We start from the raw sequence: 12,104 nt of genomic DNA, 5'->3' as shown, positions 1-12,104 counted from the left end.
AAAAAAAAAAAAAAAAATCTCCCCGCGTTGCCCAAGAAAGTGATTTGATACCACTTGTAGTAGATTTGACCTGCCAATATATGAAAATAGAAATATGACCAGAAATAACAAGAGATAAATAAATAAACTTCAGATCTTTATTACCATTGTGGTAGGGTAACACCATACAGTCACTCCTTAAGGAAGGAGAACACTCCACAAGCCATATGCTTGCTAATACAATAATCCTTGACATCTCTCAATGGGGAGTCTCTAGCCTTTATATAGGCTTCATACATACAATACCATGGGTCATTACCATGGTTCTTTCAGTACCATATATCTAATACAATGGGCTTATCACATTATTCCTAACTACTTGTGGTCCCTTACATGATGTGGGTTAACCACTTTATTTATTAATTATGATCCATTTATTTATTATCCTTACATCTCATTATTACCTTGGATACCTCCCTTTTTACCCCATAATATCTCCCTAGGTATACTACCCCCTAGGTATACCACAAAGTTTGGGAAATCATTCCTAGGCCGAAAGACAAATCCGTGGTGATCTCCAAGTGGTTTTACAAGATTAAACATGCAGCAGATGAAAGTATTGACAAATATAAAGCAAGGTTTGTGGCTAGGGGTTTCTCCCAACAAGAAGGAATTGATTATGAAGAGACATTTGCACCTACATTTAGATACACAACTGCACAATCGATGGTCTCTTTGGCAACATCTATGGGATGGAACATCCATCAAAGGGATGGATGTTAAGACAACATTCCTAAATGTTTCAATCGATGAAGAATTCAATATAGAATAACCCTTGGGACTTGAAGTGAATAATAGAGAGACTCAGGTATGCAGGTTGAAGAAGGAACATTATGGTCGTAAGCAAGCTCAAAGGGCTTGGTATGCAAGGATGGACACATATCTACAAAGATTGGGTTTTTCAAAGAGTTTTGCTGATCTGAATATCTATATCAAGGTAGTGAAGGATGAACCCGTAATCGTTCTTCTATATGTGGATGATATTCTCATAACAGGTGTGGAAGGTCGTATTTAAGAGTGCAAGAAGAAATTGACAACATAATTCGATATGAAGGATCTAGGGTTGATGCACTATTACTTGGGGTTGGAAGTTTGGCAAGGACCTGGTGAAATATATTTGGGTCAAGGAAAATATGTGATTAAGATGTTGCAAAGGTTTGGCATGATGGACTGCAAACCTATGACAACCCCCATGATCACAAATTTGAAGAGGTTAATAAGTTTTGATTCAAGCCTATGGATCCTACAAGATATAGACAATTGGTTGGCTCTCTGATGTATCTTGTGAACACTTGACCAAACATTTTTTTTGCAATGAATATTCTAAATTAGTTTTAAATAGAGCCTAAATATGACCATTGGATAACATCCAAGCGTATACTGAGATATCTGCAAGGAATGATCCATCACTGCCCGAAGTATGATTGAAATAATGATGTCCAATTGATTGGATATACAAATTCTGATTGGAGAGGAAATGAGACAGATGGAAGAAGAACTATAGGAGGATGTTTTAGCTTGGGATCATCTATGATATCATGGATGAGTATAAATCAAGAGTCAATTGCTTTAAGTAGTGATGAAGTTGAATACATTACATCTTGAGAAGTTAGTAAAGAAGTTGTCTGGTTGAGGAAGTTGTTGTATAAATTGTTTGAAGGACCGATCGACCCTACAATAATACATGGTAATAACACTAATTGTTAAGTTTTGTTGAAGACCCATTATTCCATGGAAAGACAAAGCACATAAACAAAAAAATATCATTAGATATGAAAGCTTATGCAAGATGGAATATTGCAGCTATAGTATATCTCCACCTATGAGCAGGTAGTTGACATTTTGACAAAATCTCTTCCTAATAATAAGCTTGCATATTTGAGGGACAAGCTTGGATTAGTTGATATTTCCTCCCTAGCTGATAGGGAAAGATAGACACATTGTTATTGTCTTCACTTTATGAAGAATGGAGGATTGGGTAAGCATCTGATTTCTCACACTCTTTGAGGATGAGGTAGGGCATCTAATAGGTAAGAGTAGTCAAAGAGGAAATTCCTTGAGGATGTGTTATTCCAAGACAAGAATTGTCGTAAAATGACATACCTTGTGAACATCAGGGCGGGGTATGTGCATTAAGATACAATGATGATGGTATTTATCAATCATTATCTCGCCAACATTGTGCTCAAATCCTGTGGAGAGATAGAGATATTAGTTAAGGCCTTGCTATGTGACAATGTTGGTTGGTATGATTAGATGCAATGAGATAAGATAATATAATAGCTTATGAGATGACTTACCAATCTAAATCTTCTTATGGGATCTCTTCAGTACGAGAATGTCCATGTACCATTATGAATACCTCCCTAGGTAAGAGGGAGTGTTGAAATATGTAACTAGGTATGGTCTTCATAAATATGAAATGTACTCTTGATTCTTGTATATTGTAAAAAGAAAGAAAGAAATATTATTATTATTTTTTGTAGCATGGGTTTCATGCTCAAGGTCATTTTATTTTTAGGTCAAGCACCCATTAAGTGCTTATAAGGTTTGTCATATAGTTAAGAAGTTAATAGAGTCATTTTCATATGAAGAAGACCCCATTGGGCATCTTGTAACATGTCAAAATAACTATTTTGGTATTTAAAGTGTCCCCTCTAAGACCAAGTCGGCCTGGTAGCTAAGAAGTTGGCCTCATTAGGGCATGTCGTCCTCCGTGGAAGCCTATATATAGGAAATAACTTGACCTCCTATGGACACTCACTCACTCCTCATCATCCAAGCGAAGAAGAGGCAAAAAAAAGAAAAGCAAAGAAGCATAGAAGGAAGAAGGATGAAGTTTTTGGGTTGATACTCTCTCACTCTCTCTCTCTCTTACTTATAAAGATAAGGCTAGGGTTTTACAACTAAAGGGCCGAATTGTCAAGTTGCAGAAAGAAGGTCAATATTAGTGAAAGAAAGGACTTTTAGGTCACCTACTAACCTTAGAAGGAGAAGAAACCCAAACGAAGGAGGAAGGAAGCCTTGGAAACCCTAATTTCCCTCACACATGTGGAAGCAACAACTGTTTTAGAGGTCGAAAATTTCAGACCTACAATGAAGGACAAAATTCTATAGTTAGGGTTGAAATTGTGTAGCTGAATAGATTTGATTGGGTTTGAATTGGATAGAAGAAGCACATCATCAAGAAGGCTTGGCTTGGTCTTGGAAGGGTATTTGTCTTGGTTTAGATGACTTGGAATTCGTCATTTGATGAATCTATGAAAAGAGAAGATATTTGTGGGTTTTTCTCTCAAGAGGAGAGGTTTTGGCCCTGGCTTGCAACCTACATCCTGTGTTCTTGTGTACTATTGATCTTCATGTTTTGGTAGTTCTTTGATGATAAGAGAAACATAATAATAAGTGAAGAAGCTAATAATCAAGAAAAAGTAAAAATGCATCACAAGTAGTTATTATGTATAAGAGAAATCATCCTAATTATAGCCTTATTAATTTCTCAATAGTAGGCACCAACCTACGAGAAACAACAATCGCCACTGCTATGTATCAAGTTAGCAAAGACACATCAATCCATTTTTTTGAGCAATAACCCTTGATTACATCTATGCTTTAGTGCATATAACTTCTTAAAAAGGTGATAACATTCACATTACCTTCACCAAGTTTGGTTACTTCTTCTACCTTCACCATGTTTGCTTGTTTCTTCTGCCTTCATTAGGTCTACTCGTTACTTTTGCTTCACTAGATTTGAGAACTCTCCCAAAGCTTGTCAATTTTGGCCTCTTCCTAAGAATGAACTTGTACAACATTACATGTATCTATTTTTTCAAATTTGATTTTGAAATTTTTACCTAAAGTACTTCTATATGCCTCCTCAAATCTCTAAACTTTTTGCAGTTTGAAAAGTCTTAGAAAAAAGTTATAGAAATAAATATCAAGATAACCTTCTTTAAAACTGATTTTAGGACCATTAAAAAACCATGAATTCCATAAGGCATATCTTTGAAGCTATAAGTATTTCTATATGTCTCTTAAAATCTCTAAAAAAATCATAGTTTGAAAAGTCCCAAAAACAAAGTTATAGAAACAATGCTAGGCTGACCCATTTGAAACTAATTGGAGGATCTTTCATAAACACTAACTTCCACGGGGCATATTTCCAAAAGTACAATGAAAAAACGTTTGAAATTTTGATCACTTGTATCTAGAGATCTCTCCTTTATCTCCTAAAAGTTTGATGGTTTGAAAGATCCCAAAAAATAATTTTAGGAGCATTCAAGAACCCTAACTTCCATAGGGCATATCTCATAAAGTATAACAAACCATTGTATGAAATTTTGAGTACATGTACCCAAAGAACTCATCTCGTTCTCCTAAAATATTCATAGTTTTAAACATCCCACAAAATAAGTTATAATGAAACTGCCAAACTGACCCGTTTGAAACTCATTTTAGGAGCATCTAGAAACAATAAATTTTGTAGGGCATATTTCAAAAAGTATAACAAACATTGCCTATTTTTTTTACCACATGTCGACAAAGATCTTGCCTCTGTTTCCTCAAAACTTTATTGTCTAAAACTAATTTTTCACTCTCCCCTTTAAATTTGGAATAATATTAATTCTTTGCTCATCCAATTCTTCAAAAGAATACTACATTTTCACCCACACACTTTCTTTTAATAAATTCTATTTTTATACTTTATCATAACCCTTGGTGAAGGGACATGTGAATTCAAAAAGACATGACATGACACCCATTAATTAATAATTAAATCCCCTTTTATTTCACTTTTCCATATACCATGGGTAAATACTATAGGCTTCCAAACCCAATACAGTGGAATTCCAAACCACCAATTTTATACACCCATTTTGTGCACCTGTTTTTTTATTATACTTGTAATGCCTTAATATGACATTAATGAAAACATTAACTTTTTGCCATTAATGACAATAATTCCAAAATATTAACCTTCCTATTATGTTTAAATAAACTCCTAAAAAACATGTAACTGGAGTTCCTTTTCTCCCTTTGCCATTAATGACAATAATTCCAAAATATCAACCTTCCTATTCTGTTTAAATAAGTTCCTAAAAAACATGTGACTCGAGTTCCTTTTCTCACGTATTGCTTATTTTCTCCCCTTAACTCCATAAGATCTTATGATGTTTCATGAAAGTTTAGGTGCTTCTAAAAGGGCTTGATCTTTTTCTCTCACCACACCCTTAGAAATATTGACTTCTTGAAATTATAATATTGCTGCCGCTTATCTATCAATGAGTCCTTACGTATACTTATTTTCCATATTTGAAGCTTGTTACCACTTTACCCATCGTGTATTGGTGTATAAACTTCTTGAAATTCCAACATTGTTACCACTTCTTTAACAATGAGCTTTTATCTATGCTTATTTTCCATATTTGAAGCTTGTTACCACTTTAGCCATCGTGTATTGGTATATAAACTTCTTGAAATTCCAACATTGTTACCACTTCTTTAACAATGAACCTTTATCTATGCTTATTTTCCATATTTGAAACTTGTTACCACGTTTCTTGTATTTAGTGTCCCTTTAATTTAATTTTTTTAAATAGACATATACTATGTGCAAACCATATAAATAACAAAAAAAATTATATGATACCAAAATTATTTATGAATTTCTTTTAATATTTTATTGATTTTTTTTTTAAATAATCAAACATTAAAATATATTTTACTATGTTATTGTTATTAAATAACTTAATATACAAAAATTAACCATATAATTTTTTAATAATAGTGTACCTTTATATTTTAAAATAGTAAATGAAAAAAAGTTAATTGAAGAAAAGATTGTTTTCGAAGGTAAAAGTGGCACAATCTATTAAAGTGAAGGTTTTTATTCTACCAAAGTCCTTAAAATATGGTGGTTCAAAGTATTGTAGGTTGTATTTAAATACCAGTTTAGATATATCTTAATATTGGATCTATCAAACATTGAGAGGGATCAAATCTCTCGAGGTGCAAACTTATTTTTTGAGTGCAAAATTTGAGGAAAGGTTTGCACCTCGAGAGATTTGATCCTTCTTGACGCTTGATAGATCCAATGTTAAGATGGATCTAGGCTAGTTTCAGTTGTGTGAGGTCATACAAAATTTGCTGAACATCTAATTATTTTGATCATTTTAAATATGCTAAATATGTCTAAGATTAATTTGGTCAATTTAATTTAAATTTTCTTAGTTACATCAGTTTGTTGAGATGAGAGACACTGTTAGTAACTTGAATGATGAAAAATGATGAATACAAATTTTGAGTGCGAAGTATCAATGTAACAATTTTGATATGTAGAAAATGTGAATAGTAATAATATAGTCAATTACAAACAATCTTCATTGCAATCAATCTAAAACTATTTCCTTATATTGTTCCTATTGCCACACCTATTAGTTTTTCCATTTTCTCATATTGATCATATGAAAAGAGTAGTTGGAATCATAGACCATTCAAATATTTAACTCGAGTTGTTGTAGTTAACAACATACCTTGTCTCTGTTGGAATCATAGACCATTCAAATATTTAACTCGAGCTATTGTAGTAAACAACACACTTTGTCTTTGTTGCACTCCAATATTAATAGTAGTTTTCTCCAATTTCAATCATTATGACTTATGGAATGTTAAACCCCAAATAATTTTCAATGGTAGTTATTTGTTGTTACCGTGTTTGAATGCAAACTAATTAACAATGTTGAATGATGGAAAATGGGAATAATAAGAGTGTACCCAATTATAAATAGTTTATAGTTTCAATAAGCAAACATTTGGGGTAAGCAAACATTTTATTTAGGATGAAAATTCAAGTATTGTATTTATGGTTGAATAATTTTTATGTGCTTACACTAAGAGAGACAATGTGTGTTTTGGGGGTGAGAAGGAGAGACAAGGAGAGATAGAGATATAGATGGGGGCGGAGAGGGAATAAGAGAGAGGGAAAGACAAGGAGGGAGGAAGAGATATAGATATGGAGAAAGAAATGTTAGAGAGAGAGAGAGAAGGGGAAGAAAGAGAGAGGGAGGGGAAAGGGAGGGAGGGATATGGAGAGAGAATGTGTATGTTTAGGGGCTAAGATAGAGATATGGAGAAGGAGAGACAATGGGAGATAGAGATATAGATGGAGGAGGTAGAGATGTGCTAATGGGAGATATAGATATAGATGGAGGAGGTAGAGATGTGTTGAGAGACAATGGGAGATAGAGATATAGATGGAGGAGGTAGAGATGTGCTTACACAGAAATCAATGCACACTATTAATCTAACTACTTTGAAATTAGTGTACATCATACATCTTGTTGCATCAAGTCAAAAATCAACATCTACACTAAAATCAATGCATCTAGGGCAAACAATCAAATAGGATTAGAAATCAACATCTATACTGAAATCAATATTTAGTGCAAGCAATCAAATAGGATTAGAAATAAATATCTATAATGAAACCAATGCATCTAATGCAACCAATCAAATATGAGTAGAAATCAACATCTACGCTGAAATCAATGCATTTAGTGTAAGGTATTAAACATGATTACAAATCGACATCTACACTGAAATCAATGCATCTAGTGCAAGCGATCAAATATGATTAGAAATCAATATCTACATTGAAACCAATGCATCATGTGCAAGCAATCAAATAGGAGTAGAAATCAACATCGACATTGAAATCAATGCATCTAGTGTAAGGTATTAAATAGAATTATAAATTGAAATCTACAATGAAATCAATGCATATAGTGCATGTGATCAAATAGGATTAGAAATCAAAAACTACATTGAAATCAATACGTCTATTTTAGTGAAAATCTAAAATATTCATGACTTTCTAGATCTAACTTCTATGTTTGTATTTGTCTCTGTGAGAATCTTTCTTCTTCCCTCTCTCTCCACCTCCCATTCTGTGTCTATCTCCCTCCCCTCTCCTTCTCTCTCACCCCCCCCTCTCTCCCCCGTCTCACTCTATCTGCCTCTCCCTAACTTTCTCTATCTTTCTCTTCTTTCCTCTCTCCCCCTGCCATCTATATTTATACCTCCCTCCATCTCTCCTTATTTGTCTCTCTATCTCAACCCCCTAAACATATATCACACACACACTCTCTCTCTCCCATATCTATCTATCTATCTATCTCTCCCTCTTCCTTTCCCTCTCTATCTCTTCCCCTTCTCTCTCTCTCTCTCTCTCTCTCTCTCTCTCTCCTCCTCCTCTCTCTCTCTCTCTCCTCCTCTCTCTCTTCCTTTCTGTTCCTCACTGTGTCTTTCACCTCTATGTCTCTCTTCCACACTCTATTCCCCCTTCCATCTCACTCTCTTTTTTAAATACGATCCCATTGTATTGTATTTAAGAAAGTATCTAAATTAATAAAAAACATAATTGGTTGTACAATATTAAACCTATATTTTGGATCAATCACGTTAAAGAAATTACAATAATAAAAAAATTAAAAGAATCAGGCACTATCTTTCCTCTATCATTGTTAATCACTTTGCTTTCTCACATTGCTTGGATCCTTGGTTGAGATGCATCTATCCCAGTTCTATATAATATTATTTATATTATAGAAATTTCACATATGTACATATAAAAGTATTCTCATTTATTAATTTATTAAAACCTCCATTTAATCTCTATGAAAATATTGTTAGTAGTTGTGAGGATGGAGGGTTTAGATATACCTCAAAAGTAATTATAACCTTTTTGCTTTTAGATTTAATTGAAAAATGTTATAAAATTAAATTAAATTAAATTAATTGTAAAATATTTTTATTTTGAAATAAGTTATTGTTTTTGGGCTTGTGGTATTGATAAGCCATGGTATTGTAACAATTAAAAGCCTAGATCCATAACATAATAATCAAAAGTCTAGATGGCCCATAGTATTGATAAACCATGGTAGTAGCCCATGGTATTATAATTTTCTTCCCTCATCTCCCTCTCTATCTTTCTCTTGTGGATATTGGCCCATAGAAATTAATAATATCCATGGTAAATATTCATGATTAAAAATCTTGTCATATTGTAAATATTAAGTTTTTATCCGGTTATTAATTAAATTTACAGAGGGAACACATCTATGCTAATTGTTACAAATATATTGATTACATAAAATATAATATTACAATATTATATGTTACCCAATATTTGTAACCACCCCCACTTGATAAATAGTGGTAAGGGGTGGGGGGAATACTAATTTAAAATATAATATTATTAAATTTTACCTAATATTTCCGGGCACACCCCACCATAAGTATTACATTCTAGTCAATATTTCCCCTCACTCCTACTAATTTTGTTGAGCACCTTCCATTATATTGAGTTTACCTTCCTACAACCCAAAACTTGAATGCAACGAAATAAAAATTTACCTAATTATTATTATTACATAAATCACAACCAAAACAACGACACGAAATATAAATTTAGTGGGCTATTATTATTATTATAAAATTTCCCTGGTTATTATTACAAGATATGGCCAATTGAATCATCCTCTTCCTTTACCTAATTTTCAAAATTGAGTTTGTTAATATTAGCAGCCACAAATTTTTTTTATTTTAATTACATTTTTAAAATAATGTTTTTTTATTTTTTTAATTAATATTACACATATCTTCAAAATATACAATATATGTTAGCCGACACATATATTTATTTAATATTTTTAAATTTAAAGTTACATATTGTTTAATATTTTTTAATGTAACATTACATGACAATATCTCTCTTATATATTGAGCTTTAGAGCTAAGGCAATAAAATAATAAAATAATAAACAAATTTAAAAATATGTATAAAAGTTACATTGTTAGTTCAGAGAAGGTAAAACAATCAACATCAAATTTATAAAAAGAATAATAACCCTCATTTCCTTCTTCATTAATAATGGCTAGGAAAAAAAACTATATATAATCACCCTTATCTCTTTATTAATAATGGTTTGGAAAAAAACTTAATCAATTAACACCTCACAAATAACCATCGACGTGTAAATGAGTAAAAAACAAACATTGTGGAATATAAACGCCTTGACAAATGTCTCTCTTTATGTAATTTACGCCGAAATTCTTCTTATAAATAATATGGATCACAGAAGTCTCAATTCAATAATTGTGGAATATATCTTTTGAGAAACTTCCCTCCACTGACATTTTTCCCCTTTTATGTGAAATTTGACTTGGTTAATACTTGGCTTTTACTATGGGTCACTCCAAACCGGTTTAAAAATATATCCACTGCCATGTGATTGGGTTACAAGCCTTCGCTAAAGTAGGACCCACTCAAATTCAGTCACCAAGGAACCCATTTAAGCAATAATTTTAATATTAATGAGTGAGATTCTGGACGAGCGCGAATTTCTAAAATGACCGGAGGCCAAAATAGCGACAGTAATGTTTTCTCTAAATTTAGGGGAGATAAACTAGCATATATGACACAAAAATAACAGCGGCCCGCATCAAAGTGTCTCTAAACTCACCTCTTCCGTTAAAATGTTGGCATTTCCGTCTTATTAATCTCCAATTTCAAATTTCAGCTGCTCACCCTCCGCCTCGCTCTTTTCATTTGTGTTGAATTTGGGGGATTTCCATTCCCCCTCGTTCTCCCAAAATTGAACCTCAAAAATGTCTCCCTCCATGACCTTCAAAACTCAAATTCTGAAACCCACCCACCCACCCACCCACCCGCCATTGAATCAAATCATCGGAGTCTTACAAATACATCTCACACTTATCTCCCCTTCAATCCTCCGCACTCTGCTCACTGTCTGCTTCGCTTCTTCACATACAGTGCAGTGAGGGCAGGGGACGCATATCAGTATTGTTAATATTTGGCATATCATTCTCTCAAAGGGAAATGCAGATGGACTTCCAGCAACAATTTCTTGACCCTGAGTTTGCAGACACTAATTCTTCTCCTTCTGTGAAAGAGGAAGAAGAAGAAAATAAGAGGAATAAGGAGAACATTCCCCCATTCTCCTCTTATTCTTCAGCTTCTGTTTTGCGATTACCCCATCCGAGGAAGCCTCTCCAAGACATCACTCGCCTCGTCGTAAGTATTCACAGCTTTAGTTAAAGCTCGGTTTTCTCCGCACATTTTCCCTTTTCCTTTATCAATGTTTCCCGGAAACCCGTGAATTAAATATGTGGCTGTTCTTTTTTCTGTTTATCAGATCAGATCTTCGCCCTTTGTTGCAGAAGCGAGAGCACGTGTAACATTGGGAGTGCGCTCTTCCAGCAAGAAGTGCAGTAAAAAGAAAGCGGCTGTGCATCTTTCAAGTGCGGGCGTCGTTTCGAGTGAGGAGAGGTGCCAAAGACATGAAATGCCCATACTCAGAAAGAGCTTCAGATAGACAATGCAGAGGTGTTCGGGACTTAAAGTAGTACTTAGGGCTTCCATTGAAGCTCGGAATGAGTGTAAGCGAGAAGAGCGTGGGGTTATTTACCCACCAAGAGGAGAATTGACCTGATGATATGGTCATGTGGAGAACATTATTTGCATTAGACGAATTCGTCTCCTTGCCATCAATTTTTTCAATAAAGCTATTTTTTCCAACTATCATATTCAATATACATTTGAGTATTCATTACCCCTGTTTTTACAGAGCCACGGGTCACAAAAGATGGGTTACTTCTTTCAAGATTTTCCACTTACTTTTTGTTAAAGAGGAGAGTTTTGCATTTATTTACAAAATTGTTATAGTCTTTTGTTGACACATGTTTCAAACTATAAAAAAATTGCTTTGTACTGATTAAGGTTGTCTATAGCAAAGGGAAGTGATCAAGAATAAATATGGAGGAATTGTACTAAAACAATGTCTAATTTCAAAGGTAACAAATCATAATTTATTTCTTTATTTACTAGGCATTCATGTTGGCATAATTAGATGAGGTCTTTAATTTCAACGTATGCCACATGATTTGTAAGACTCAAGGATGCAATATTGCAGTAATATTTCATTGTAGCATGGTGGATGGATGTCATAAAATAATTTGGAATTGCCAATGACTAAATTATCATGGGA

General features: G+C 33.5%; 1 protein-coding gene across 1 annotated transcript; it reads left to right on the top strand.

Moving 5' to 3' along the window:
• The first annotated feature begins 10,760 nt into the window (after positions 1–10,760).
• Positions 10,761–11,681, top strand: LOC149163054 (uncharacterized). Its single transcript, XM_089435918.1, has 2 exons — positions 10,761–11,131; positions 11,253–11,681. Exons 1-2 carry the CDS (start codon positions 10,937–10,939, stop codon positions 11,430–11,432), a joined length of 375 nt encoding a protein of 124 aa, XP_089292044.1. The 5' UTR covers positions 10,761–10,936; the 3' UTR covers positions 11,433–11,681.
• Positions 11,682–12,104: the final 423 nt, after the last annotated feature.

This window comes from Pinus tabuliformis, chromosome 5_2 (genome assembly GCF_031772625.1).
Source record: "Pinus tabuliformis cultivar Carrire ecotype Pingquan chromosome 5_2, CPIR1, whole genome shotgun sequence".
Taxonomy (NCBI): Eukaryota; Viridiplantae; Streptophyta; class Pinopsida; order Pinales; family Pinaceae; genus Pinus; species Pinus tabuliformis.
This window is presented reverse-complemented; position numbering and strand designations above follow the sequence as displayed.